General features: G+C 41.0%; 1 protein-coding gene across 14 annotated transcripts in view; it reads left to right on the forward strand.

The window, feature by feature from the left end:
- MAGI1 (membrane associated guanylate kinase, WW and PDZ domain containing 1) overlaps positions 1–24730 on the forward strand; it is a 630820-nt gene that overhangs the window by 575633 nt on the left and 30457 nt on the right. For 11 of the 14 annotated variants that reach the window (XM_061128127.1, XM_061128130.1, XM_061128132.1 and 8 more), the window contains 3 exons: positions 8384–8415; positions 19681–19897; positions 23494–23577. In XM_061128127.1, the coding sequence (XP_060984110.1) occupies positions 8384–8415; positions 19681–19897; positions 23494–23577 (333 nt within the window). The remainder of the gene's footprint in view (positions 1–8383; positions 8416–19680; positions 19898–23493; positions 23578–24730) is intronic. The other 3 variants (XM_061128136.1, XM_061128137.1, XM_061128142.1) reach the window with 1 other exon arrangement.

Here is a 24730-nt window from a genome sequence, read left to right on the forward strand (position 1 = left end):
ATCTTACCCAGATTTTGGAGCAGCTCAGAGTATTATTGACTCTGGGTCTTCCCTCACCTGTGCCAGTTCAAGGCTTATGACTTTGAGGTGAAAGGCTCTGTAAACCATTAGCAATCACCAGCCTTGCAAGCCGTTTATTTCTCTTCAAGACATATTTATTAGGCTATATGTACTGTGTAATTGAAGCAGACCTCTTCATAGCTGTAAAGCTGTACAAGTGTATTCTTAATCTTCTTAACAAAATGCCACCTGACACGGCATTGGGAGCTCACTTAGTCCATGCGTCGGAAGTCTCAGCATCCCTTTAAATTATGATGGCCGTACTATTTCATAATGACCATTATGCGGTCCCCAAAGGAAACAATGTCTTCATCTTTTTAGAGACATTGAGTCTGATGCTCCTGTTCTTGGCAGCTGGTATCATATTTGCATTAAAAAATTATGCTGCAGGGTTGATGGTGGTATTTGGCTAGAAGAAGAAGAAAAAATCAAACATATCTAAATTAGGACCATTTTTCATTTTGCTTTATGGATTCAGTTTTGTGATATATTGTGTTTATAAGGTCCTTCAGTGGAAATGTACTCTAGTTTTAAACTTGGCATTGAGTTTATGCTGGCACACTAACTTTGTTTGAAGGGAAGGTAACTTTTTTAAAAAAGATCATCATTATTATTCAATCAGGAGTCAGTTATTGCATGTTGCTTCCAACCTCTTAACCTCATGTTTAGATGCTTCAGTGGTCATTGTCCCCTCTGCTCCCTTCTTCACATTGGATTTGCTTTTTTCTCTCATACTCCCAAGAGCAATGGAGCTCCCTCTTATCACAGCACTTAGTACTGACCACATTGCATCATAAATGTTGTTTTGCATCTTTCTCTCTCTCTTTTTTAAAAAATTATTTATTTTTTTGGCTGTACTAAGTCTCAGTTGTGGCATGTGGGATCTAGTTCTCTGACCGGTGATTGAACCGAGGCCCTCTCTTAAAAGAGAAAGAGGTGGGACTTCCCTCGTGGTCCCCTGCCTCGGGAGCTCCAGGGAAGTCCCACCTGTTTCTCTTTTAAGACAGACTATAAACTCGTCCAGGTCAGGGCAATGTCTGATTTACCTTTCATGCTTCGATAGGCATTTGGCAGAGCTCAGTAGATCTTGCATGGATGAATAGGTACATGGACAATCTCATCTCATGACTCAGGTCTTATCTTAAATACTCTAAGAAAGAGATGCTTGGCCACTGAGTATAAAGTAGCCATGCTTGCCAGACACTGCATGTTCCATTATCCTGCTTAATTTCCTTTAAAAAAAAAAAAAGTTAAGTAATTCATTTATTTATTGGCTGCACTGGGTCTTCATTGCTGCACACCCGCTTTCTCTAGTTCTGGCAAGTGGGGGCTACTCTGTTGCAGTGTTCAGGGTTCTCACTGTGATAGTTTCTCGTTGGCGCACCATGGGCTCCCAGCGCAGGCTCAGTAGTTGTGGCATATGGGCTTAGCTGCCCCGAGGCATGTGGAATCTTCCCAGACCAGGTATCAAACGCATGTTCCCTGCATTGGCAGGAAGATTCTTATTCACTGACCACAGGGAAGCCCTATCCTGCTTCATTTTCTTCACCAAATTATCACTTAGAAATTATTTGTGGTTTTTTTTTTCTATTTCCCCACAGAATGGGAGCACTGCGAAAACAGGTTCAGTTCAATGCTCTATCTCATGCCAGCTCTTGGCACATAGCAGGCCCTTAGCCCAGTTTGCTTAAATGAGTAAGTGCATTTTCCTGATTTCCTTCCTGCCTTTAGCAAAAAAAGTTAGGGCAAACTGTACCTACCTTTTTCAGTTTTCTGGACTGTCCTTATTAGCATTTCACTGGTAAGGTGAGGGCAAATTAAATTTGTTTTGTGGTTTATATATTATGTATTGAACAAAACAAACGAAATACTAATTGGTAGAGAATGGTGCAGATGGCTTTTTTCCAGAAAGGTTACTGGCCATTAATGTTAATTGTTCAGAGCCATTGGTTTGCAGTCTAATAATCATCAATTCTGCATTACCAGGAACATCACAAATTTTCTCACTCTCTCTGTCCTGTACCTCTTCCCATCTGTATCTTACTGATCTCTTGGTATTTGGATCCATCAGCATACTATTCTATCCTCCAGTAAAATCATTACCTACTAGTTTCATAATTTTTTCATGCAGCAGCATTTTTGCCGATAAATATTAGTGTTCTGGTGTGTTCTTCAATGCAGTATCTCTCCTCAAATTTTTTTTAGCTGTGACCTTTAGATCTTGAAAGAAGGAGAGGAAAGCAATGAAATCTTCCCCTTTCTGCTTGGTTCTTCTCATTGTCCCCTCTATTTGCAGATGAAGTATTTTGCATGCCCTGTTCTTAGAGACACACACTCAGCAGAAATGCACTTCATTCTAGGAATTGCTTCTAACACGACAGTCATGTGCTTGAACAAGATAATTTAACCTGCAGATCATATACCCCAACAGAAGGGGCTTCTCAGGCTCCCTGGTCAAGGTTTCAGGGGCTCCTTGAATTTGTGTGCAAAACAGTGTGCTTCTCTGCAGCTTTGCTTCAGAAAGGCTCTCACAGCTTTGTATCCCATTTTCAGTCGAGGCCATGTCCCATAATTTAGCAGTACAGACACTTGAGTAGAAATGGCATCATTGAATCAAGAGAGAGCTAAAACAAACTCGAGTTATTTTTTAATCTAGCAGTGCACTAAAGCCAATAGGTATATCCCACTGTCCAAGTGCATTCAGTGTGGCTACAATAGTCAATAAAAAGTAACTGTTTATAATTCTAGTTGTAGTGTATGTAAATTCTTAAAAAATACCAAAAATAAGAATATGAATCACCTATTCATCCTAGCAGTCTGGAGGGATATTTTAATACATCTTTCTGTAGTCTTTGGGTATATGATGTATGTGTGTGATATAGCATTTTTAAAAAACGAATTTATATTGTCTGGCAGGTTTTAATCTGCTTTTCATGTCTTGTGTCGTTACCATTTTCCCACGTTGCTCAATAGTCTTCACTTTTACAATCCATTCATTTTTAATGAACTCATAATTTTCCACCTTGTTGATATAACAATAATGCTTGCTCATTCCTCAGTTCTTGGAAGTTCAAATTGTTTCCATTTCTGCCTTCTTTAAATAACACTGTGTGGAACATCTTTTCTGTGTATATCTGTGTGAGAGACTGTCTTCGTGTTCCCTTAATACAAATCCTAATGATAAGTTTACTGAGTTAAAGTCAGTTGTAATCTTTGAATCCTGCATTTAGCATTATGCATTGGTAAGTTTTAGAATAAGAAAGAAAACTCTCTCGTAGGGTCTGAAATTAAAATGTGCTCAAAAGTAGTCTTAATCTCTTTGAAGTCTGTCTAAGATTAGCCTCTGACCAAGTTCTTAGTCTTCTCCTTTCTGTGGCTTTTCTGTGAGCTACCTCTCTCTTTCTGAATAAAAATAAGTTCCTTGCTCCTTACACATGGCATTACCCTATTCAGCAGTACAGTTGTAACTGCATCATTTTGCTCTGCACACTTCTAAGGAATCCCTTGTGTTTGATGATGTAAATTAGTGACATAGTATATGTCAGAATACTGAGGCAGAAACCAAATGTTTCCATTAAAATTCTCAAATCTAGAGACTAAGTGAAAAGGGGAATGACTATCACAATGAAAAAAAAAAGAAATTGATGACTCAGTGCATTTTTCTTATTTGAAGATCCACTTTGCTTTTGACAATGACTTTAGCATTCCCCTCTTCCAGACCCTTTGTGCAATTTTTCTTGGTACTTTTCAGAGAGTGAAGTTGGTAGACATTCTCACTTCATTTCAACCTAGAGGAAATTAGGTCCAGGGAAATCCAGTCTCTTTCCCAGCATCTCAGGTTTTGTTAATCTTGGTGACAAAATGGGAAAGAGATTAATTTCTGTTTGGCTTGCCTGATACCCAGCTGAGCTATCCAGTGTCTTTCCTATTTCCATCTAGTCAGTAGGACAAACACAAGTCTTAATCTCAACAGGATGTTTAAAGAAACTCAATGTGTATATATTCATTTTGGGAAAAAGTAAGCAACTCTTGGAGAAGAAGTCAGTAGGAGTCAGTAGTGGCTCTAGAGATTTAAAAATGCAATAAAATGTTCTGAAATTTGCTGCATTTATCTTACTTAAAGAGCCAGTATAGACCTTATTTTGGTATCTGTGGGTATGTATATGTTCATAAGTAAATAAAGCTTTTATTGTTGTGGAAGATTCTAAAATAGGTAATAAAGCCATCCATGATATCATTGGCCCAAGAACATATGGTTTCAGTGTATAAATTTCTGTGCTTTATTCCCAAATGCTTTGTATTCTGTTATATTTTTACTTTTTTCATATAAACTTTTGTGTACAGCCATTTTAAAATTCCACCAAGAATAACACTTGCCATTTAGTTGTATGAGAACATGTTCAGTAGCATAGTTTATGGCCTTGATAGCTAAAGGAAAGAGATTCTTCCTCCTCATGTTAATTGGTCAGATATCAGTCACTAGCAGATCATTTGCCATTTGTTTTCTCCAAAGGGACACCTTGTTCATTGGAAACTTTGGAAATTCAGGCCCCCAGGTTTTCTCACTTCTGTAGATCACACCCAGACTTACACTTTGAAAGTACACTTCCCTGTGAAATTTTCTGGGATCCCTTTGAAGTAGCATTTCCTAGTTCCAGGCTCTAAGAGCAGATGGTGCTGTCCATGGATTCTTTCTTATGCCTCTTCTCAAAATCCCCCTTCCTTTCCCTGAAGGGAGCAGATGAGCCCATTAAGACAGGTGCTCTTTCTGCCCATATGCCTCCTATGTAGTATGTGACATGATTTCTACAAGACGGGCTTCCTGCTTCCCCTGGGAACACAAAGTTTACCTTTGTCCTAAGGAAAACCACTGACATGCTGCTGGTATGGGATGGTTCTGCTTTCTGTGGCCCATCCAAGGTAGGATGCCCTGCAGTCACCTCCAGCTAAACCAGAGCCACTTAGCAGGATTTCTCAGTTTTGGAGAATTCTGCCAAAAAGGGATCTCTTTTAGTGCTTTCCATTAGGTCTTTCCAGCTATTTTCAGCCCATCTGAATAGCTTTAGTTGAAATAAATTATAAATTGTCATCAGGAGCTTGGTTCCAACATTCATATTCATTAGATTTTAAGATTTAATGATGATGTGGACCTAAAACAAATCTTTGATTTCTTCTTTTTTTAGCAGTCAAATGGAGTCTCTTGATTTTTGACTTTTTAAACACTGTTTTGTGGGCACATTTGGCTCCTGTCAATGGTGTGGCTTTTTAAAAAAGAAGAGTTTTGGCAACTAGCCAGCACAGAAGAGCAAATCCCTCTTTAAATTAAAGAACTTTATTTGTAAAACAACTTGTTGGGTCACTTGAACCTGGGACTTTTTAGAAAGATCCATGGACTGCTTCTCCAGAGCAAACAGGCTAACTGGTTACCACAGTATACTTTAGACTGGTTGATTTTGTGCAGTTAATGGAAGGGGCATTAATTAATTAATGTTCAGTTTATTGCCTCAACAAGATGTGAATATGGTGTTGTGGAAAGAATTCTAGATTAAGGCTGAAGCCTGCTTAAAATAGTCCATCCACTCCCAGCCCCTTCTTTCCCCACTGGAAATACTTCACTTACCAGTATTTGTGTGTGACAGTCAAGAGCACGGATGTGTCTGAATCTGTTTAGTACCCATCTCTTGTGCCTCCCCTTCAGCTTCATGCTGTTCTCATTCAGCATTATAGTTTGGAGAGCATTCATGCTGTCACTAATAGAGGTAGCTTGTACCTTTTAATCTCTGCTTCATAGGTTGGCTGTCCCTGAGTTTATCTAGAACTTCCAGTTGTTTCCAGATTGTTTTTGTACTAGTCACGCTGCAGTGAGCAGCATTTACCTGCAAAACTTTGAATGTGGGTGAGAATATTTCACTATGATAGAGGATCCAACGTACCCTTTATTTTATACATGAAAATCTTAAGAGATTGAGGATTTGAGATGGTCAGAGTTTTAGAACTGATAAGCAGAGTGTAAATTGAAGTCATTTTCCCTGACTCCTCCTAACTAGTTGGAGATTCTTTACAAAGTTTTGTAGAGGGTTGTTGGAATCCTGGGTGATGACAAGTCTAGCAAAAGCTCACTCCAGTGAAGTATTGTTTATTCCAATGCACTAAGAAGATCAGTCTGAATTAGAGAAAAATCTATATTTAAAGATGTAATATTAGACCATTTTAATGTGTACACAGTGACCCAAAACTAATATCACTTGATAAAATTCCTTAAGGGAACCTCATTAATGAACAAATCAAAGCGGCACCTAATAATTAGTTTTAAGAAAAAATGACACATCTAAATTGCTCAAGACAGTTATTCTCATCCATAGGCAAAATATTTCCCCTAGCATGTTAAATATAACATGCAATATAATATATATATTATAAATGCAATATATATATTGCATTTTAACATGCTAGGCAAATGATTTTTCCTAATTAGAGTAAGATAACCATACCACTTATTTTCCCCCTGAATGGTGTAAATTAGCAAAGAAAGGTAAAAGGGTTGACATTTGAGGTCCCACCTGCTCTGTGCCAGGTTTGAGGCTTTTAAACATTTTGTCTATTAAATTACCCCAAACGGGCACAAGGAGTCTTTAGTCTCTCCATTTCATAAACTGAGGAATGAAGGACGGTAAAGCAACTGACTGGAGGTAGCCTGCGCAAATTTGCCAGAATTGAGAGAGTAATAATCCTTGTCCTACTGTGGCATAGTTTCCTTAAAAGAGTCCTCAGACCTGCATCAGAATCTCCTGGGATATGTTTTCATTCTGCAGATTCTGGGCCCCTGATGGTGGGTCCTGGGATTCTGCTTTGATAAGAAGTTGCCAGGTCCTCCATATGCACTCTGAAGTCCCAGAACCACTGTGCCAGACCATGGGGACCTCCTTTCGGAGAGATGACGATCCATCCCAGAAGAGTGTCCCCACTGCCTATGGGGACGAACAGCCTCTGTCATGCCCTCTTGCAGGGCCCCATTAGCAGTGCTTCTCTGGACAGCTTCCTCCTACTCACCCACTTCCGCCGCCTCCTGTTACTTGCGTTGAACTTAGCACGCCTCGTGATTTGACAAGTTACTTCCAAGTAGAGGTGAAATCATCACTACCTAGGGAGTGTGTTCTAAAAAAGGTTGACATTTCCGGTGCAGAGTCAACAGATCCCAATACATCAGGACCTGTATTGTGCCTAACACAGGTGGAAACTGCATTTTGCAATCTAACCTTGGCTCAAACCAAAAATTTAAAAAAAAAAAAAACAGAGAGAGAGGACAGCTTGCAGAAATGATTACTTTTTGAACACCGATAAACGCTGTGCTTTTCCTTTCAAGCCCTCCTTGGCCACACTCCTCTTGGTGACAGGTTTCCCGTAAGCCCGCCCCTAGTCCCTAATGGCTGCTGAGTTTCCCAGAAGTGAGAGCAGTGGCCCCTCTCAGCTGTCCCTGTCCCAGTAAAGACAGGGGGCGTTTGGAAGAGCCTGCTAGGATCCGTGAGCCCCTTTTCTCCTCTGCCTTTCTCTTTCTACATTATTATCTTTTTCTCTCAGCACCATGAAATTTCTCTTTTTACTTCCTAACCATCTGCTTTCGAGGGGCTGGTCCTAGCAAACTGAATAGGAGTTTACTTGCACGAGTGACGTGTGGAGAGGTGTGCCACCATCCAGAGGGGTTCCTAGACGGGCTTGGGTTTGTGTTCTGTGTGTGCTGGCAAAAGAGTATCTGTCTTTGTTTTGGTATTCAGCTCATCCAAATAAAGAAGGCATTTCCTCTCCTAAAAGGCAGAGGGGGAAAAAAAGACTAAGAAAAAAAATTTCTTTTTTAATTTTAACCATGGACTCCTCTGAAACTAAATATACACCCCCTTCCTCTGTCCTGATTGGTCCTCATCGACTGACAAGTGGATCGTGTGGAAAGGAAATATCTTGGACTTAATTGTAAGTTAAGTCTCTCTTAATCCAGAAGAGCATTTGAGATTCTGTCCAAGTGTTCAATTTCCCAGGCCGCTGAGGTCTGTGAATTTCTTTTCCCAGCCTCCAGGCTGCTGCAGTACAAGTCAGCATAGCTAATGCAGATAGATCTCCTGCCTCTCGCTCTCCTCCTCCCTCTGCTTTGATTCGATATGAACAGCCTGGTAACTCCGATGCTGGGGAGAAATCTGACATAACTCTGCAGATGGCTAGGTTGCCATGAAACACCTGGGGATTGTTCTTTAAGGAAAAGGTAACATTTATATGCTAATAATTTCTCTCCCCCCACCCCCAACCCCTTCCCTCCTTGTTGCATTTTTTCCAGGACTGCCAGTTCCCAAGAAGAGCCCAAAGTCGGTAAGGACTTGTCAGTTACTTGGTACTGGTTTTTTGGGGGTGGAGGGTGGGAGGCTGGTGGTGGGAGGAGACGCTATCTGGCTGGACTTCACTAAATGTGTTTTAGAGTGGGTGGAGGAGACAAGAACCAAGGCTCATTTTATTAAGTTCTGGAGCTCCGTTTGGTATAGAAGGTATTATCTGGTTTGTCTTTAACTGTCCAGTGATTTGTAGGCAGGCTGCAGGAGCCTGGATAAAGAATGCACATTTGTGATCTTCTCTGTATAAATGCTTCACAACTCTCATTCCAATGCATGAGTCTCTTAGATGTTTTAACTTGATACAAATGCTATTGTTTCTTTTGGGAGGAGGGAAAAAAAACCCTCCACCTGCTTCCTGAATAGCATTGCTCTCAACTGGTGTTTCCAGCCATTCACATGGGTGGATTCCCTCCCTAAGCTTTCTTATGCGCTGGATGATAAATTATTTAAAAATTGTAAAGCCTGTAGGTTTACGGAGGAATAACTCTGTCCTGTGTATATGCCCATGCTCACATGGAAAATGCCCCAGCACTGAGAATAAGACATTTTCCTTTCTGTGGAAATGTCCTTTGTTGTTTTGCCGGCTTTAGCAGCATTATGCTGCAGGTATAGGATTCTTTAAAAAAAAAAAAAAATCAATGTTATGCTGTCCTTTCTAATCTGGTTTCCCTGAAGATGCATTACCTAGTTGACATGTTAGCTAATAGCTTAGAGGCTCTAGTGTTTTGCTTGGTGGTGGTGAGCTTCTGCTCCCAGGGCACTGACAACAAATTAAAATGCTACTTAAAAACTCAAAATCTGGAACTCCGGTGCCTGTGCAATTGATCTAGGTGAAAGAACTTTTCCCAAATCTTGAACACTAAGATACTGAGAGATGGGTGTGTTTCCTTGTGGCTTAGAATATTAGGGGGCGGGGGAGGGAAAATTGACAACCTTCTGCCATCCGGGAGCAGAGAACCCTTAAAAACTTTGCAGCTTATATGCTGCAGCTGAATTTTTCCACCTGTCTCCAAGCCTGGCAGTAAGAGGCAGAAGTTTATTCAGGAGATGAGAGAGGGAGCTTCCTGCATTCATAAGCCCTACTCCTAAGTTCTCCAAAGAGAAAAACCTGCAATAATTGATGTGATTCTAGTGGCATGATACCATGGTGATGGGAACAAGTGACTTTGGGGCTGCCTCCCTTGTCATTTTGTGTTAATGTCCAGGCTGAGAAAGGCTGGTAGGTGTCCGTATTAGAACTACGGAGATTCCAAAGCCTCTGTGTGTGTGTGTGTGTGTGTGTGCACACGCGTGTGTGTGTGTATATGCATGCATATGTGTCTCCCCATCCCTGGGTCATAGTCAGAAACCTTTTCGGCCTTCAGAAAAAAATAGAAACACAACTGAGAGATGTGTCACATGAGCTTGAGTTATCAGGAGTCATCCTTTTTTCTCCCCCGCCCCCTAGCATGCTACGTGATGCATAGACTTACTTTATGCACTCCACATGAAATGGAGTCTTGACATGGAGCATACTGGGGGAGAGAGCAGTTTGGCACAGCCAGGATGACATCAGTAGCAAGGTGTTCTGTGTTGTTTTGCATTCCATTTAAACTTGCTGTGCAAAAGGATCTTTGTAGATTCATTTGCATCTTTTCTCCCCCAACACATTGTGGAATCTCCTGCTGAACTCAAAGGGTATCAAACAGGTGTAGGGGCCCGCAGTCACCAAATCAGTTAAGAATTCCCTGTGACCGTTTATTTTTGTGGAAGCCGTGTTGTTAGCAAGCAGCAAACCAATTACTCAGGCTGCATTCCTAGGGAAAAAAGCTTTCTTAACTGCTTTGCCCACAGTCTGCTGGCTCTTAATTACCACAAGCTAAGAGACTGGTGTGTTGCTGGGTTAGAAAAGAGCCAGCCCCCAGCTTGGGGCTTGTCCTTCCCTGGTTTCTCTGCCAGGACAGGGATGGTGGTTTTCACAGAGTTGCTGGCACCCTCTGTCAGCTGCTGCATAAAGCTGGGGGGCTATCAGCCAAGGTCTGCTGTTGCCAGTTAGAGCCTTGCTAACATCTGTGATCAGTGGGAGTTCTGTACAGGTGGGTTGAAAGCTGTTCCCCTTTCCCAGTATGAATTTTGATGACGTCCTGCCAGAGAGACAGATGATGATGAGATTTTTTTGGGTAGGATGGGAGGGAATCCACGGGGAAGTTGAATGTCCTGGTTCCAGAATGCCATTCCCATAGTGACAGACAGGGTCAGTTAGGCTGCGGAATGAAATGCACACTGTCTGTGCCTGGGTTATGATATGCTGAGAGTTACTATTAGTTCTGAGATACACTGTCTGAACTGAGGATGGTGTCTGTTCTTTATTTGTAGAGGCTCCTGACGTTGTTGGCTTGCTCATGTGACTGACAGCTTCCTTTGCCCTCATACCTTTTTTTTTTTTTTCTAAAGCTTTCAATAATTAAGCAGTTGGGTTTTTATTAGAACAGAAGGACTTCTCTTTTTTATCTCATTTCCCCTCCTGGATAATCTCTGTAACTTACTCTCAATCAGCAATTTCACCTGCTAGGTTTAGTGTAAATGTTAAATTTATGGTTTATATACTCATGGGGGACAATGGTGATATCTTAATAAAATCTTTCTAATTTAATGCCTGGACATCCATAGCATCAGGGATTTTTCTGCCAAATGGCAGAGACAAAAATAAGACATATTTGCTGTCAGGTTTTAGCCCTCACTGGGAAACATTCGGTGGCCCAATTTAATCATCTTGCCTGGAAACTTGTTTAACAGAGACTCTTTGTCAAAATCGCACACAAGGATCTTGTGTGTGAGAATTGAAAACTTGGTATCATGCTAAACCCTGAATTTGAAGTCACTATTCACCTAGGTTTGTTTGATAGTTCATCTCCCAACCGTTGCTTCCTTTTCTCTCTTCTTTCATCTGTCCATCTATCCATACATTTCTCTTTTATCTACTCATCCTTTCATCCATCCATTCAGCAAGCTGGTGTTGAAAAACTACTAAGTGTCAGGTTTGGTGTGAGCTACTGGAAATGATGTAATAAATAAGATGGCGCCTTCTTGGAGCCTACAAATGATTTATTGATTGCTCCTTTCAAAAAAAGGATGCCCTGTCACAGATCACTAAACATTTTTATGCATTTGTTCCATCAACAGATATTTATTAGGTATCTCCTATGAGCCAGACCCAGTGCTAGTATGCAACAGGAACTAAAACAGAAAACATTCAAGCCCTCATACAACTTGGGAGAGATAAAAAGTCAAATTTATCTATACTCACCATCCTCATGAGGCCTAAAGTCTGATGAGTATGTACTTTTAAAAGGTAGCAAAGCAGAAATATAACATTGAACAAGTACACACATAATAAAAGTCATTGAGCTCTTAATGATAATAACCTTAGTGAAGTAGTCATCCAAAGCCATAAAAAGCCATTTAAAAAATTGAGTTAGGTGCTGTGATGGGGCTATGAAATTCTTCTGAGTTCCCCAGCAGCCTACGCAATTTAGGTAACCACATTATTTACTTACCTTTTATTTTCAAGTTTAAAAAAAAACAAACCACATAATTTGTTCACTAAAGAGACAGTATTTTCCTAGTTTTGAAAAAAAGTTCTCACACAAAGTTTTCCTAAAGGACACCAAATGATGGGCAAAGAAGTATCTTCATGGAGAAGAAAATGGCAACCCACTCCAGTATTCTTGCCTGGAAAATCCCATGGACCGAGGAGCCTGGGGGGCTATAGTCCATGGGGTCGCAAAGAGTCAGACACAACTGAGCGACTTCGCTTCTTCGCTTTGTATCACGTGGGCAAGTCCCCATAAAGTGCCATATGTATTGGGATTAAAATAAAGCAGTGATGTTTTGTTCCTTCAACTAGAGACTCTTAAACCTTGTCAACTACTGTGGGTTCCTAATTTCCTACCCTTTGTTGTCTGTTTTATTGAAAAAAAAAAAAAGTATCTTCAGCAAACACAACAAGATGAAAGTAGCAACAATAACAGGTTTCTGTCCCATTGTTCTCTGTCCCTTACTCCTGGAAGGACTGCTGAGGACATAGTTGACAGCTAGTCACCAAAAAATACAAGAGAGAGATGTTAGGTAACCCAGCCTGAATCCTCCTGAATGCTGCCTCTTTCTCAAATTCTCCCATTGCCTTAGTGCCCCAAATGCCACTTGACCCAGAACCAGGACAATGGTACACCCCACCTAAGTCCAAGCTACAAGGAAAAGCAGTGGGAGAAGTAGATGGTAGAAGGCCCAGGGTTGCTTACGTAAGTCTTCTTGCCTCTCATTGCTCACAGCAGCTTGTACCCTCAGCCCTTTGGAGCCTTACAAAATAGACTTTGCTGTTGTATTAGACTCCATTAAAACATACGTAATTCATTTTCATATTAATCAATACTCCCTTTTCTTCTCCATTAACTCCTCTTTCTTGCTTTTTGGAAAAAATCATTTGACTTAGACCCATAAATGATAAAAGAAAGAGATAAAAAGGACCATCCTCTGCTTTGGCTTGTATCTGGGACTGATTTTGGAGCAACCTTTAATGACATTGGCCTAATACCTCATCAGCACTTGGAATTTTTCCTGTTGTCCATGTAAATCGCTGCAGTGGCCTTCAGTCTTGGCAGATACATGAACTGTAAATAATTTTGCTTTAAAAATGGATCGATTTGTCATTTTTAAGCCATATGAATTCTTTTCATCATTTAAGCGCCTGAGTGCTGTCTGTATTAGTTTGCTCTCCCGAGCAAATATTTTCAGCTCACTTTATAAGTACCTCCACTTTGAAATCATTCTGTGAAATACTAATGAGCTGACTTTTTCCCCCATTCCCATTTGTAAAATCCATTGCATCTTTCCAATTTCCCTGGCCTGTCAGTAATAAGGAAATCATTTGTTTTAGGGAGATTGGTTCAGTGTTATTTTAGAAGGTCTTATGACACAAGTTCAAGGCTGGTGTGTGGCCAAGGACTTCCAAGGAGTTTTCAAAATTGAACCCATTTCTTTCTTCCTATTTGGCTCTATGTGATACTCAGAAATAAAAAATCTTGCTCCAAAAATGTCCACGTAGTGACAACAGCTTGTGTTGGAGATATTCTGCTCAGTATGTGGTACCCCTTTCCAGTCGTTTATTTAAGCTGGAGACCTACAGGTAGATGTCCATGTCTCTAGGATCTCCTTTTCCTCTGCCCAACCACTCCTCCTGCCCTCTCCTCCTCCTCCTCATCGTCTTCTCCTCCATTCAAGCTTTCAGCAATGCCTGTCAATCTGGCACCAAAATGTCTTTTGATTTTAGTTGTCCCTCCCCCCCCCCCTTTTTGTCCCTCCCCTTTGTCACTGCTTTTCCCTTGGTGTAAACCACCCTAGGTCCTTCACCTGTTCTGTATAGTAGCCTCCTAACTGGTACTCTGCTTTTACTCCCATCCCCACCCACATATTCTCCAGGCAGTAGTCAGACCAAACTTTCTGGAAATAAGTTGGCTCTTGGCACATGCCTGCTTTAATTTGTTAATGGAGTCTTCCTCCCCAGAACTGAGAGTGAAACCCAGACTCCTTAAAGTAGCCCACAAGGCCCTTGCATTATTTGGTCTCCAAGTTCATCTCAAGCCACCTCCTCACCCACCCTGCCCCCCGACCCCAGTGTGCCTCCATAGCTATCTCTCAGTTCTTCTAACAGTTCAGACTCCATTTTGCTTTGCAGACTTAGCACATGCTGCTTTCAGCAATGGAATATTCTTCCAGAAGCCATCCCTTAGTGAAAGTGAAAGTGAAGTCTCTCAGTTGTGTCCGACTCTTTGCAACCCCGTGGACTGTAGCCTACCAGGCTCCTCCATCCATGGGATTCTCCAGGCAAGAATACTGGAGTGGGTTGCCATTTCCTTCTCCAGGGGATCTTCCCGGCCCAGGGATCGAACCCGGGTCTCCCACATTGCGGGCAGACGCTTTAACCTCTGAGCCACCAGGGAAGCCCAAGCCACCCTTACTACTTACCTAAAGGACATTGCAATATGTTGTCATCAACATGTTTTGATTATTTGATTAATATCCATCTAATCCAGTGGTCATGTATGGATGTGAGAGTTGGGCTGTGAAGAAAGCTGAGTGCCAAAAAATTGATGCTTTTGAACTGTGGTGTTGGAGAAGACTCTTGAGGGTCCCTTGGACTGCAAGGAGATCCAACCAGTCCATCCTAAAGGAGATCAGTCCTGGGTGTTCATTGGAAGGACTGATGCTGAAGCTGAAATTCCAATACTTTGGCCACCTCATGTGAAGAGTTGACTCATTGGAAAAGACCCTGATGCTGGGAGGGGTTGGGGGCAGGAAGAGAAGGGGACGACAGAGGATGAGATGGCTGGATGGCATCACCGACTCGATGGACATGAGTTTAAGTAAACTCCAGGAGTTGGTGATGGACAGGGAGGCCTGGCGTGCTGCAATTCTTGGGGTCGCAAAGAGTCAGACACAACTGAGCGATTGAACTGACTGAACTGACATACACATGTACACACACACACACACGCACCTTCCCTAGATACATAGGTATAACTTCTCAGGTAATATATCTTTCTTACTTGTACATTATATCTTTCAGAATATGGCTCACAGCAGGTGATCAGTATATATTTATTGGATGAGGGAATAAATGTATGGCAGGTATTTACTCAAGAGGGGCTGTTCTGGATGTTCTGTCATTGATGTTCTGGGTATTTGCACCATCCATGTTCTTAGCATGCACAGAACTACTTCAGCAGACTTGAAAGTGTATGTGTGTGTGGGTGCTAAGTCGCTTCAGTCGTGTGCAATTCTTTGCAGCTACATGGACTGTAGCCCACCAGACTCCTCTGTCCATGGGATTCTCCTGGCAAGAATAATGGGGAGGATTGCCATGCCCTTCTCCAGGGGATCTTCCAGACCCAGGGATCCAACCCACATCTCTTACATTTTCTGCAATAACAGGCAGGTTCTTTACCACTAATGCCACCTGAGAAGCCCTTGAAAGTACATCTTTAACTATTAATGCTTATTTGGGGGCCAGTTTCTCATTGAAAAATGAGGTGAAAGATAGTCATACTATCTTTGCATCTTTCTGATGCAAGTCAGATCCTGTGTTATAACAAATTCAGAAGTGAATTTGTTCTTATGCCCCAAGTCTTCTGGGAGGTAATCCAGACTGTTGGCATACAGGATGACTTTAATTTGAGAGCTATATAAACATTGCTTTTCTCCTGGACAGTTCTGGACCTTAACCAAATAAAAGACAATGTCATAGCTAATTAACATGTTCTCAGAAAATCAAAAGGCATATTTTGAACTTCTCCATACCCACCGAACATAGCTTCAGAAAGCTTAGGTGCCAAGATATTAAATACAGAATGCATCTTCAAATTAAGTCATTTTTATAATTGAACTTGAGAAGAAAAATAAAACAAGGTTAAATCTTATCAGGGAAAAGTCCAAAAAGCTTCCAGATGCTCATATGTTTAGCCCCTGAGGGTATGTTAGAATATTCCAATTAGTGATAGGTTAGTGGTGGCATAGTTTTTAGAGCATATTCTCAGGATGCTGCTTTGCTTTGATTTTCCACATTTAGGAACAAAGTTTAGATGAGATTCAAAGGGGATGCAGAGGTGCAGTTTGATGGAGAGGCAGTTTTGCAAACTCAGTCCAGATCATATCTGTCATTTTGTGATAAATTGGACCTAAATGTGTCCTTTATGGGGAAGTTGAGAAAAGGTGATAAAATTTTTTAAATGGCCCAAGCCGTTTCCAGTAAACTTCATTTGCACTTTTTGGTTACGGTGAGGCTGTCTCTTCAGTTAAACACAAGATTTCCAGATCCTCCGTGTCAGATCTGTTACACTGGGTTGGCCATCAGAGGGTCTTGGAAAGCCCTGAGGTGATGGACAGAATCTCTGCAGGCCTTTGTGGGCATGTGTGTGAGAGCACATGTGTTCTCTGTTGGAGAAATGTCCAAACTCTTTCAGTGGGACAGGACTGCGGGAAAGATACTTTTCTCTTGTTTAGGAAGAGGCAGTGATTGGAAGAGGTTACATTTCGAGAGACTACACAGTAACCCCAGGACAGGAGGAAGAAGGGTGTGAGGTTTCCCTCAGGTAATCCTGCAGTGGACTGCACAGGGTCCCAGAGAGGGTCCGTGAAGAGGCGCTTCTGTCCAAAGGATGTGAGAGCTTCCAGAGTCTGAGTCCGGCTCGAACTGTGAACTGAACTTGGTGATGATGGTCGGAACCCACACCTGGCATCTGCTACTTGTTTGAAAAACCGGGAAAGGGAGGGCATTTGAAGAGAGGGATGCAGCTCTCATGGTAAACCCAGAGGTTCTTCATCTATTGAATTATTTGCTTTCACTTGTACTTATTTAAGTTTTTCACGTATTTATTAATTCAGCTGATTATTTGTTTTTAATTTTTTAAAATTAAGTTTATTTATTTAAAATAATTTTAAATTATTTTAATTGGAGGCTAATTACTTTACAGTATTGTAGTGGTTTTTGCCATACATTGATGTGAATCAGCCATGCCTGTGCATCCTGAACCCCCCTCCTGCCTCCCTCCCCATCCCATCCCTCAGGGTTGTCCCAGTGCACCAGCTTTGAGTGCCCTGTTTCATGCATCAAACTTGGACTGGTAACTTTCACATATGGTAATATACATGTTGCTTTCACTTTTAAAATATCATTTTCCTCCCCTTCCACGTGTTAGTCACTTAGTTGTGTCCAGCTCTTTGCAACACTATGGGCTGTAGCCTGCCAGGCTCCTCTGTCCATGGGATTCTCCAGGCAAGAATACTGGAGTGGGTTGCCATGCCCTTCTCCAGGGGATCTTCCCAACCTGGGGATCAAACCCCGGTCTCCTGAATTATAGGCAGATTCTTTACCATTTGAGCCACCAGGGAAGCCCTCTCCCCCACCTCTTTCTAGGAGGGCGGAAACAAAATTGTAAAAAGTAGAAAGTTACAGTCCCATTAATTTCCCTTACTAAGGTTCATTTCTAAGTGAAAACAGGTTTACATTTGGTCTGGATTATAAAAACATTCTCTGTGCATTTTGCAAGTAAGAAGTAGGCAGTACAGGAGAATATAAGAGGGGGAAAAATTCCCCCTGAGTCCAACATATTTTCTGTTTATGCTGGGATGTTTACACACCCAAAATGGACTGACACTGCACATATTTGTTTATAATGGAGACCCTTGTGAAGACTGCAGTGAAGAGAAAAACATTCCCATACATGTGTATAAGGGGATAGGAGTTGTATCTGTCATTAACGTTTTTCTGACTCTGAACATCTTCAGCATGTCTCTAGGGGAAGCAAGAAGACAGTATTGACCTTCTCAGGAAATAGAAAGGGGATGCCTGGCCCTGAGAGCTGAATTCACCTTGGTGGGGGACATTGTTTGAAGTTAGCAGAACCAGGTTCTGTCCCAAGTCTGTGGAATGCTGATCCATCCAGGTCTGAGCTGAGCCCTTGATCCTCAAAAGGGAACATGGTGATGTGGGGTAATGGTGATGGTTGTCCTTGCCAGTGTGTTTTCCTGACCTCTTCATCAGCTTTTCCCTTGAGTCTGAGTGAATGAAGCGTCTCATACCATTGGTTACCAAGACTTCTTTGCTAGTTTAGAATATGTTCCTCATGTTTCTCCCACAGGCCACACCAAGTATAATTTTAAAGCGTGTATTTTACCTTCATGAAACACATGCCCCATTTTCCTCCACTTTGAGTCCTTACTAAAACCTATCTTCAGATCTGTAATCTGGAACAGTGAAGGGAACATTAAGTTTTTGTCCTCCTTTACCTTACTTTGGTGCTTATTTCAAAGCAAGGACTGGAAAGGGAAGGAATAGAGGGACCTAAGAAGTAAATGAGAGGGACCTTGGAAATTTCTGTTGAGATGGGAATAAAAGTTGGAGGCTACCTGGGGAGAGAGCAAGGAAGAATGATGTGATGGGACTGATTGTGAGACCAACGGCAAGAGTTTGATACTATAAGAACATTAGGGAACTGGAATGTCTAGGTCAGAGATCTTATAAACTACTTGACAGGCTACACGGAATCTATAACACAAGCTGGAGATGCCCTTTTACTAGAAGTGTAGTGACACTGTTGTAGGAGAGACAGGACTCCAGGATTTTTCTTTTGAATGAGGAGAACACACACCTGGGCTTATCACATCTTTCACTGGAGAAAATAAGAGCAGAAATTATTTTTATTTCCCATCCAGTATTTTTCCTCCCACTAGATTTTGCTGTCCCTTCAGTGGTCCTTCCTACAAAGAGCATCTCGTAAAATGGGAAGGGTATTTTGCTGAGCAGATTTTAAGGAACAGGAAACTTGCTTATTTTAACTGAAATTCAAGTGAAACTCTGTGCCTTTGACTACTGCTTGGAGTTTGGACAAGTTACTGCACATCTAAGAAGGCTGAGCCTTGGAGGTCAACCCATATATAAAGCTGGATCTTGGTTTTCAACCAACAGTAGTTATCAGGAGATCAGAGGTGAAATGTGATGCCTGCAAAACTGATTCACTAAGAATTATGAGAGCTCTTCAGATAGTAGTTATTTATATAGTTGTAAGTACAAGCACACACATAATGCTAGGCATGGTTTCTTTTTTAAAGATCTGATCCTTGTTTCTTACAGACTAGAAAGACTGATAGTAAACCCTTAACTAGAGGTTGGGTATTTTATTACTGAAAGATGGAAAGTGCAGGATCTGAAGGAACCTTGTTAGCCCTGATTTACTTTCTTGGATATTTTAGCCTTCTATTTAAACCATGAGTGATATTTTCTGTCAGATATTTGGTTTAAAAATGACGATGTTTATGCAAGTATTAAGATAGAAAGATTTAACTACTGAATAAAATTCTTTGTAATTAAAAAAAAAATGAAGATGTCAGATACATCTCATAATAAACAAGCCTGGTGTCTTAGCTGAGAACCTGTGATGGAAATTGGATTTGTTTTCTGCTCCAGCCCTGAAAGCAGTATGTTTTGTGATGATGTCCTTCTATCTGGCCCACCCCTCTATCAGTCTGTCAATCACCTGGAGATTTATCTGCATTCAGCATGAGCCCGACGAAGGTGGAAGCCAAAATGTTGTTGATAAATTTATGTATGTGTGCACAGAAGTGGTGAACAAAAACAAGCTAATGGAAAACACCCACTCAAGGAACCAATAATAATCTTCTCTTCTTGCCCCTCTCACTTGCTTCCTTTCAGCAACCACTGGAAAGAAAAGACAGCCAGAATAGTTCCCAGCATAGTGTTGCTAGCCACCGAAGCCTGCACGCTGCCTCCCCGAGCCACAGCACACAGGTGCTGCCCGAGTTCCCACCCGCCGAGGCCCCGGCTCCAGATCAGACCGACAATTCTGGGCAGAAAAAACCAGATCCCTTTAAAATCTGGGCCCAGTCCAGGAGCATGTATGAAAATCGACGTGAGTAGCCCCCTGGCTCCTGTCTTGCCTGGACCCCATCTTGGTGCTCCAACTCTGTCTTGAGGGTTGTTAAGAATAGATTGTCAGTGTGTGAACAGGAGAGAGGTGAATCCAGGTGAAAGGTGACAGCATCTCAGAGCAGTGATAGAATCTGCTGAATATTCATGGAGGCTCTGTTCTGTCATCTGTTTGGGTGGGGTGGGGTAGTCATGGATGGTCATCAGATAAAGGGCCTGGGGGGGGAAATGGATTTATTTTTCCTTTCTGTTAGAAGAAGTGGCAGATATGAGCTACTGCCTCATTAATGCTTTCCTGCGTAGAGATGGTGGCCTCCTTCGAGCTCCTGTCTTGTGAAAGGGCTCTCATATACAATAGAACATAAATACAATTGGTGTGGATTGCAAGAGTAATAAGAAGAAATTCGGTGCTTTCTTAGTGGTCTCTTGGTTTTTAAGAATACTCGTAATGTTTTTAACTGTTATTAGTCTTTCTAAGCCTTCCCTTCAAAAAGGAAAAAAAAAAAAGCAGTGGGTGTTTGCGCTTTAATTGTTTATACTGTAGTTGTGTGTGTTCCTTCAGCTTCACCTTTTTGATAAATGTGATCTACTGATGTCTTATTGGCTCTGATAAACTAAATAGTCCCTGGACTTTTTCTTTTTTTTGCTTTTTATTGTGAGATGATTTCCAAAGACTGTTCACCACAAATAATATTCATTTATCTTACTAAATCCAAGTTCCTAAAAATGCTTTAATCTTAGGGTGTGCAAATAGACCCCCCTTCTCCCTTTTTTTTAGCTGTTGATTTTACTCACATTTTTTCTGTAAGTGTGGTCAGGACAAAGTAACTATAAAGTACATGCACTTTGTTGTCATTGGGTAGGAGAGCATGTTTAACGAGGGTCTGCTGAAGAGTCTGATTAAAATTGGAATAGAGAAGGGAGTCATTCTATCCATCCTCCTGGCCCCCACTCCCCTCAGCATAAGTGTCCTTTGGAGTCACAGCTGGCATTCTCTCGGTACAGCCCTCTGGAGAGGCAAGACAGAGGTGATGGGGGTATGGCAAGTGCTACAGCCTGCTGCCCACCCCCTTGGACTTGGCCAGGAAGCAATTCCCTTGCTGGCTGAAGCAGCTCCTCTGTGACCCAAACCGAACAGGGGACTGAACCCAGCAACCCTGTCTGAAAGCAGGCCACACTGCTGGGTGAAAGTCAGCACTTCGAGGACACAAGGCCTGTCTTGGTGACGGTCAAGTGTTAGAAGTTACCCAGGGGTTTGCCTGTCTCCTTTTCCTCTTCAAGGGAGAGAGATCATTACCTTCTCACTATAGTAGTATGTGGAATTAAGTACACTCTTTTGGCTAAGGCTTCACTACGCTGGCAAAAGCCCGATAATTTGAGAAGGATTTATTTAGTCTCTGGACTAGAAAGACCCCTGGAGTATGCCTGAATTCAGGCCAGAAGAAATGAAGTTCCATTTGGAGCATCCCTTGTAAACAGTATTGCTAAGCATGAACCTGGCGTCTGTTCTCACTGTGTCTTCTCATTGATTGTAATGATTTCACTGAAGAAATGTTTTTCAAAGAGGAAGATGTTCACATTCCCTTCACATTTCCAAGCACATGGCTCCTCCAATCAATGACCCAACTTCACCTGATGTGGAGATACCGCTTTATTGACCATGTCCCTGCTTTTCTCAGTAGAGTACACATTTATGACCGAGTTTCCCATGTATGAATCTTTCTGCATTAAAACAATTTGTGTCCTGACGTGCTGATGAGGGCTACATGGATTGACAGACAATTCTAACACACTGAAGGAATATGAGGCTCTAGCTCAGATGCCATTTTTACAGTGATAGAAATGGTATTTCTATTATATCAAGTGGTATTTCTGTTATATCAAGACTTTGGTATTTAATTTTTTAAGAAGTTTTTACCAGGAAAAAAAACAAACAAACTGTAATTCTGCCACAGCCAGCTGCTCAAAACCTAGAATGAGAAGCAGACCGAAACATTGGGAATGGTGCCTCTTTAGGCCTTGACTTTCTAGGACATCTAAGGATGTCTCATTCTCACAAATGAGAAGCAGTTTTGTTTTTTTTGATGATTAGAGGCTCCATAATTGAGTGATTGTAGAACCTAATTGATGTTAAAATTCAGATGGATTTCTTCTTCACGACTAAATGAGGGTAATGATAAGATTTCTCTCTCCATGATAGTTACTCAGTATGTATCACAGATTTTTTTTTCTTCACAGTACCTATTGAATGAACCTACATTAGTCTTGTCTTTTAATCAGTATTTTGCTTTATTCCAGATCAGTTTCTGCCATTCCCACAGGCTGTTTTTTAATCTGCTTTTTTGAAAAAAGGAAAAATTACAACATGTAGCCTCATTAGGTGTGATTCCCTGCCCCTCCCCGCAAGGCAAACTACTCCAGGAAAAACAAGAAAATTAAAGTCAATGGTAGCACCTTCATTGTACCCTTAATTTATCCCCCTTTTGAGGGGGAAATATATTTTCCTTATATTTCATTTTATTGTGAGGGGCAGTGTGAAGATTCTTAACCAAGTCTCTGATCCAATTCCTTCACATGGTCTGAATACTGTGAATACCACATTCTTGATATGGCCATCTGTCAAAACATCAGTATCCAGATGAATCAATCTGAATAACAGATGTGTTAATAAATCCCTTTGATGAACTTAAATGTTCAGTTAAAAACAAGCATGGAAGTCCCTTAAAAGCCACATTGCCTGTTTTGTATTTTTTCTAGATTACATGGCAGTTGTGCATATCTTTAAAAAATGACATTGATGAAGTCAATTATTTGTAAATGTTCAGGAAGAGCAGCTGGTATCCACTAGTGTTTACTACAAAAGAAAATCTAAAGCTTTCACTTGAAACTTTACCTGTTCACAAGAGAGTTGGGAAAGAAAAAATGACAGAGCTGTCATATTAACCAGCGTACACCTGTCCCTTGAGAGACATGCTTACTGAGCTTGAATTGGTGTACAGCTCCTTTATCATGATTTAAGAAGCTTGGAAACTCTAGATTTTAAGAGCTATTGTGACAGTTCTTACTTGTGTATTTGTTCAACTCTTGGCCACATCTGATGACTTGTGTCACCAAATAAAAGAGTATTTTGGTTGAACCGCCAAGAATACATCTGAACAGGTATTAGTCCAAGAATTAATCCCATCAGAAACTTGATATTATTTTAAATGACAAAAGCATGCTTACATTTTTCTCAAAAGGAAATAAGCGGTTTAGATAAATCTCAAGTTCATGACATGATTCAAACAAGGTCATATGAGAATGGGTACTTTAGAGTATAATTAAATAGAAAGAGTCTTAAGATGGTAATGCTGGTTCAATGAAATTCTCAATAGTACAGTTGTAAATTCTAGCTTTTTGACAAGAAAAGTACCATGAAAAAGAAAAGACTCAAACTATAGTCTTTTAAAATCCACAGCAGCCCTGACCTTTACTGTGAAAGCTTAACTGCACATTCCTTATCAATCAAAACTAAATTAAAATGAAGTAAGAGAAAGCACATACATTAAGCTTTGCAAAATTGTGACATTAATATTCCAGCTATGTCACCTTCGCCTGCATCGGGATTGAGCAAGGGTGAAAGAGAGAGAGAAATCAATTCCACGAATTTTGGAGAATGTCAGAGTAAGGATCCACTGAAAACTTTCATTTCTCTGTTATTATTCATCTTGTTTGATGTTCCCATTGGTCCGGGGGTGGGAAGAAACTCAGAAAAAGGAGGGAAGAAAGAGGGATGCCAAGAACTGAAGTGTTTGGGACTCTCTTGTTGACCAAGCCTAGATCAAAGACAAGGTGAAGTAAAGAGTGATAGGCATGTTGTAACCAAGTCTGCAAATATGTTGTGTGTCTGTAGTAATGGAGACACCAGGAGGGTTCTCTGCAAACCTGGTGTTTCCATTGTCTCTAATTATCAAAGGAAGTCTTTTGACTGCTCTATTAGGTTGTTAGTAGAATTACCAAAGGGAATGAGCTACTCTTCCTGTCCCGTGTGCCAGGGCTTAGAAGTAAAGAGAGCTGGATGAGATTTTCCTAGCTCTTCTTGATTTAGACTGGGAAAATAAAAAGGTAATAGTAATATCAGAAAGTTGGTTCTACCCTGCTACCTCCTAAAAACTTAATTCTAATAAAATCTTCCTGAAATAAAGAAAAGAACAGAAAAACATTTGGGGGGGAGTAGTTTAGAAACTTTAATGCCATTGGGAATAAGTGGCAGCAGAGGACAAAGAAGATAAAATAATTCTGTAATATGTTTCAGTACTGATTGATCACCAAAGTTCTATATGTGGTACATAGTATTTGGTTGGTAGAAGAATATAATTGTCAAAATGCTCAAGTTCAAGAGCCAAAAGACTTTCTTTGTAACTTATCTGTGTTTGTGTGTGTTTTCCTGAAGGTTCATTGTTTGCGTCTTCTGCATCCTTGGGGTCTGTCATTGGGCATCTTCATTTTCAGTCAGACACTCTTTAAGTAAATTTGTCATTTGCTTATTTATGAGAACAATTTTTTTTCCAGTGGGTTAAACTGTTTGATAAGCCTAAGTCTGTTGCTACATTTGGTGTCACTATAGGATGGGCAAGTGTTCTGGTGTTAAATGATGCTGCAAAAAAAAAATAAAAATTGGTCTGGGCTGGAGATCTCTACAGAGGTCTTTCCTTGTTCACAGAAAAGTTCAACTGTTTTCAGGCAGACTCTGCCAAGAACCTTGTATTGGCTGGAAAGCACCCATGGTCTATTTTGGTAATAATCCTCCTGCTTGAGTGAACCTAAGATGAAGATT

The sequence above is a fragment of the Dama dama genome, chromosome 24 (genome assembly GCF_033118175.1).
Source record: "Dama dama isolate Ldn47 chromosome 24, ASM3311817v1, whole genome shotgun sequence".
Taxonomy (NCBI): Eukaryota; Metazoa; Chordata; class Mammalia; order Artiodactyla; family Cervidae; genus Dama; species Dama dama.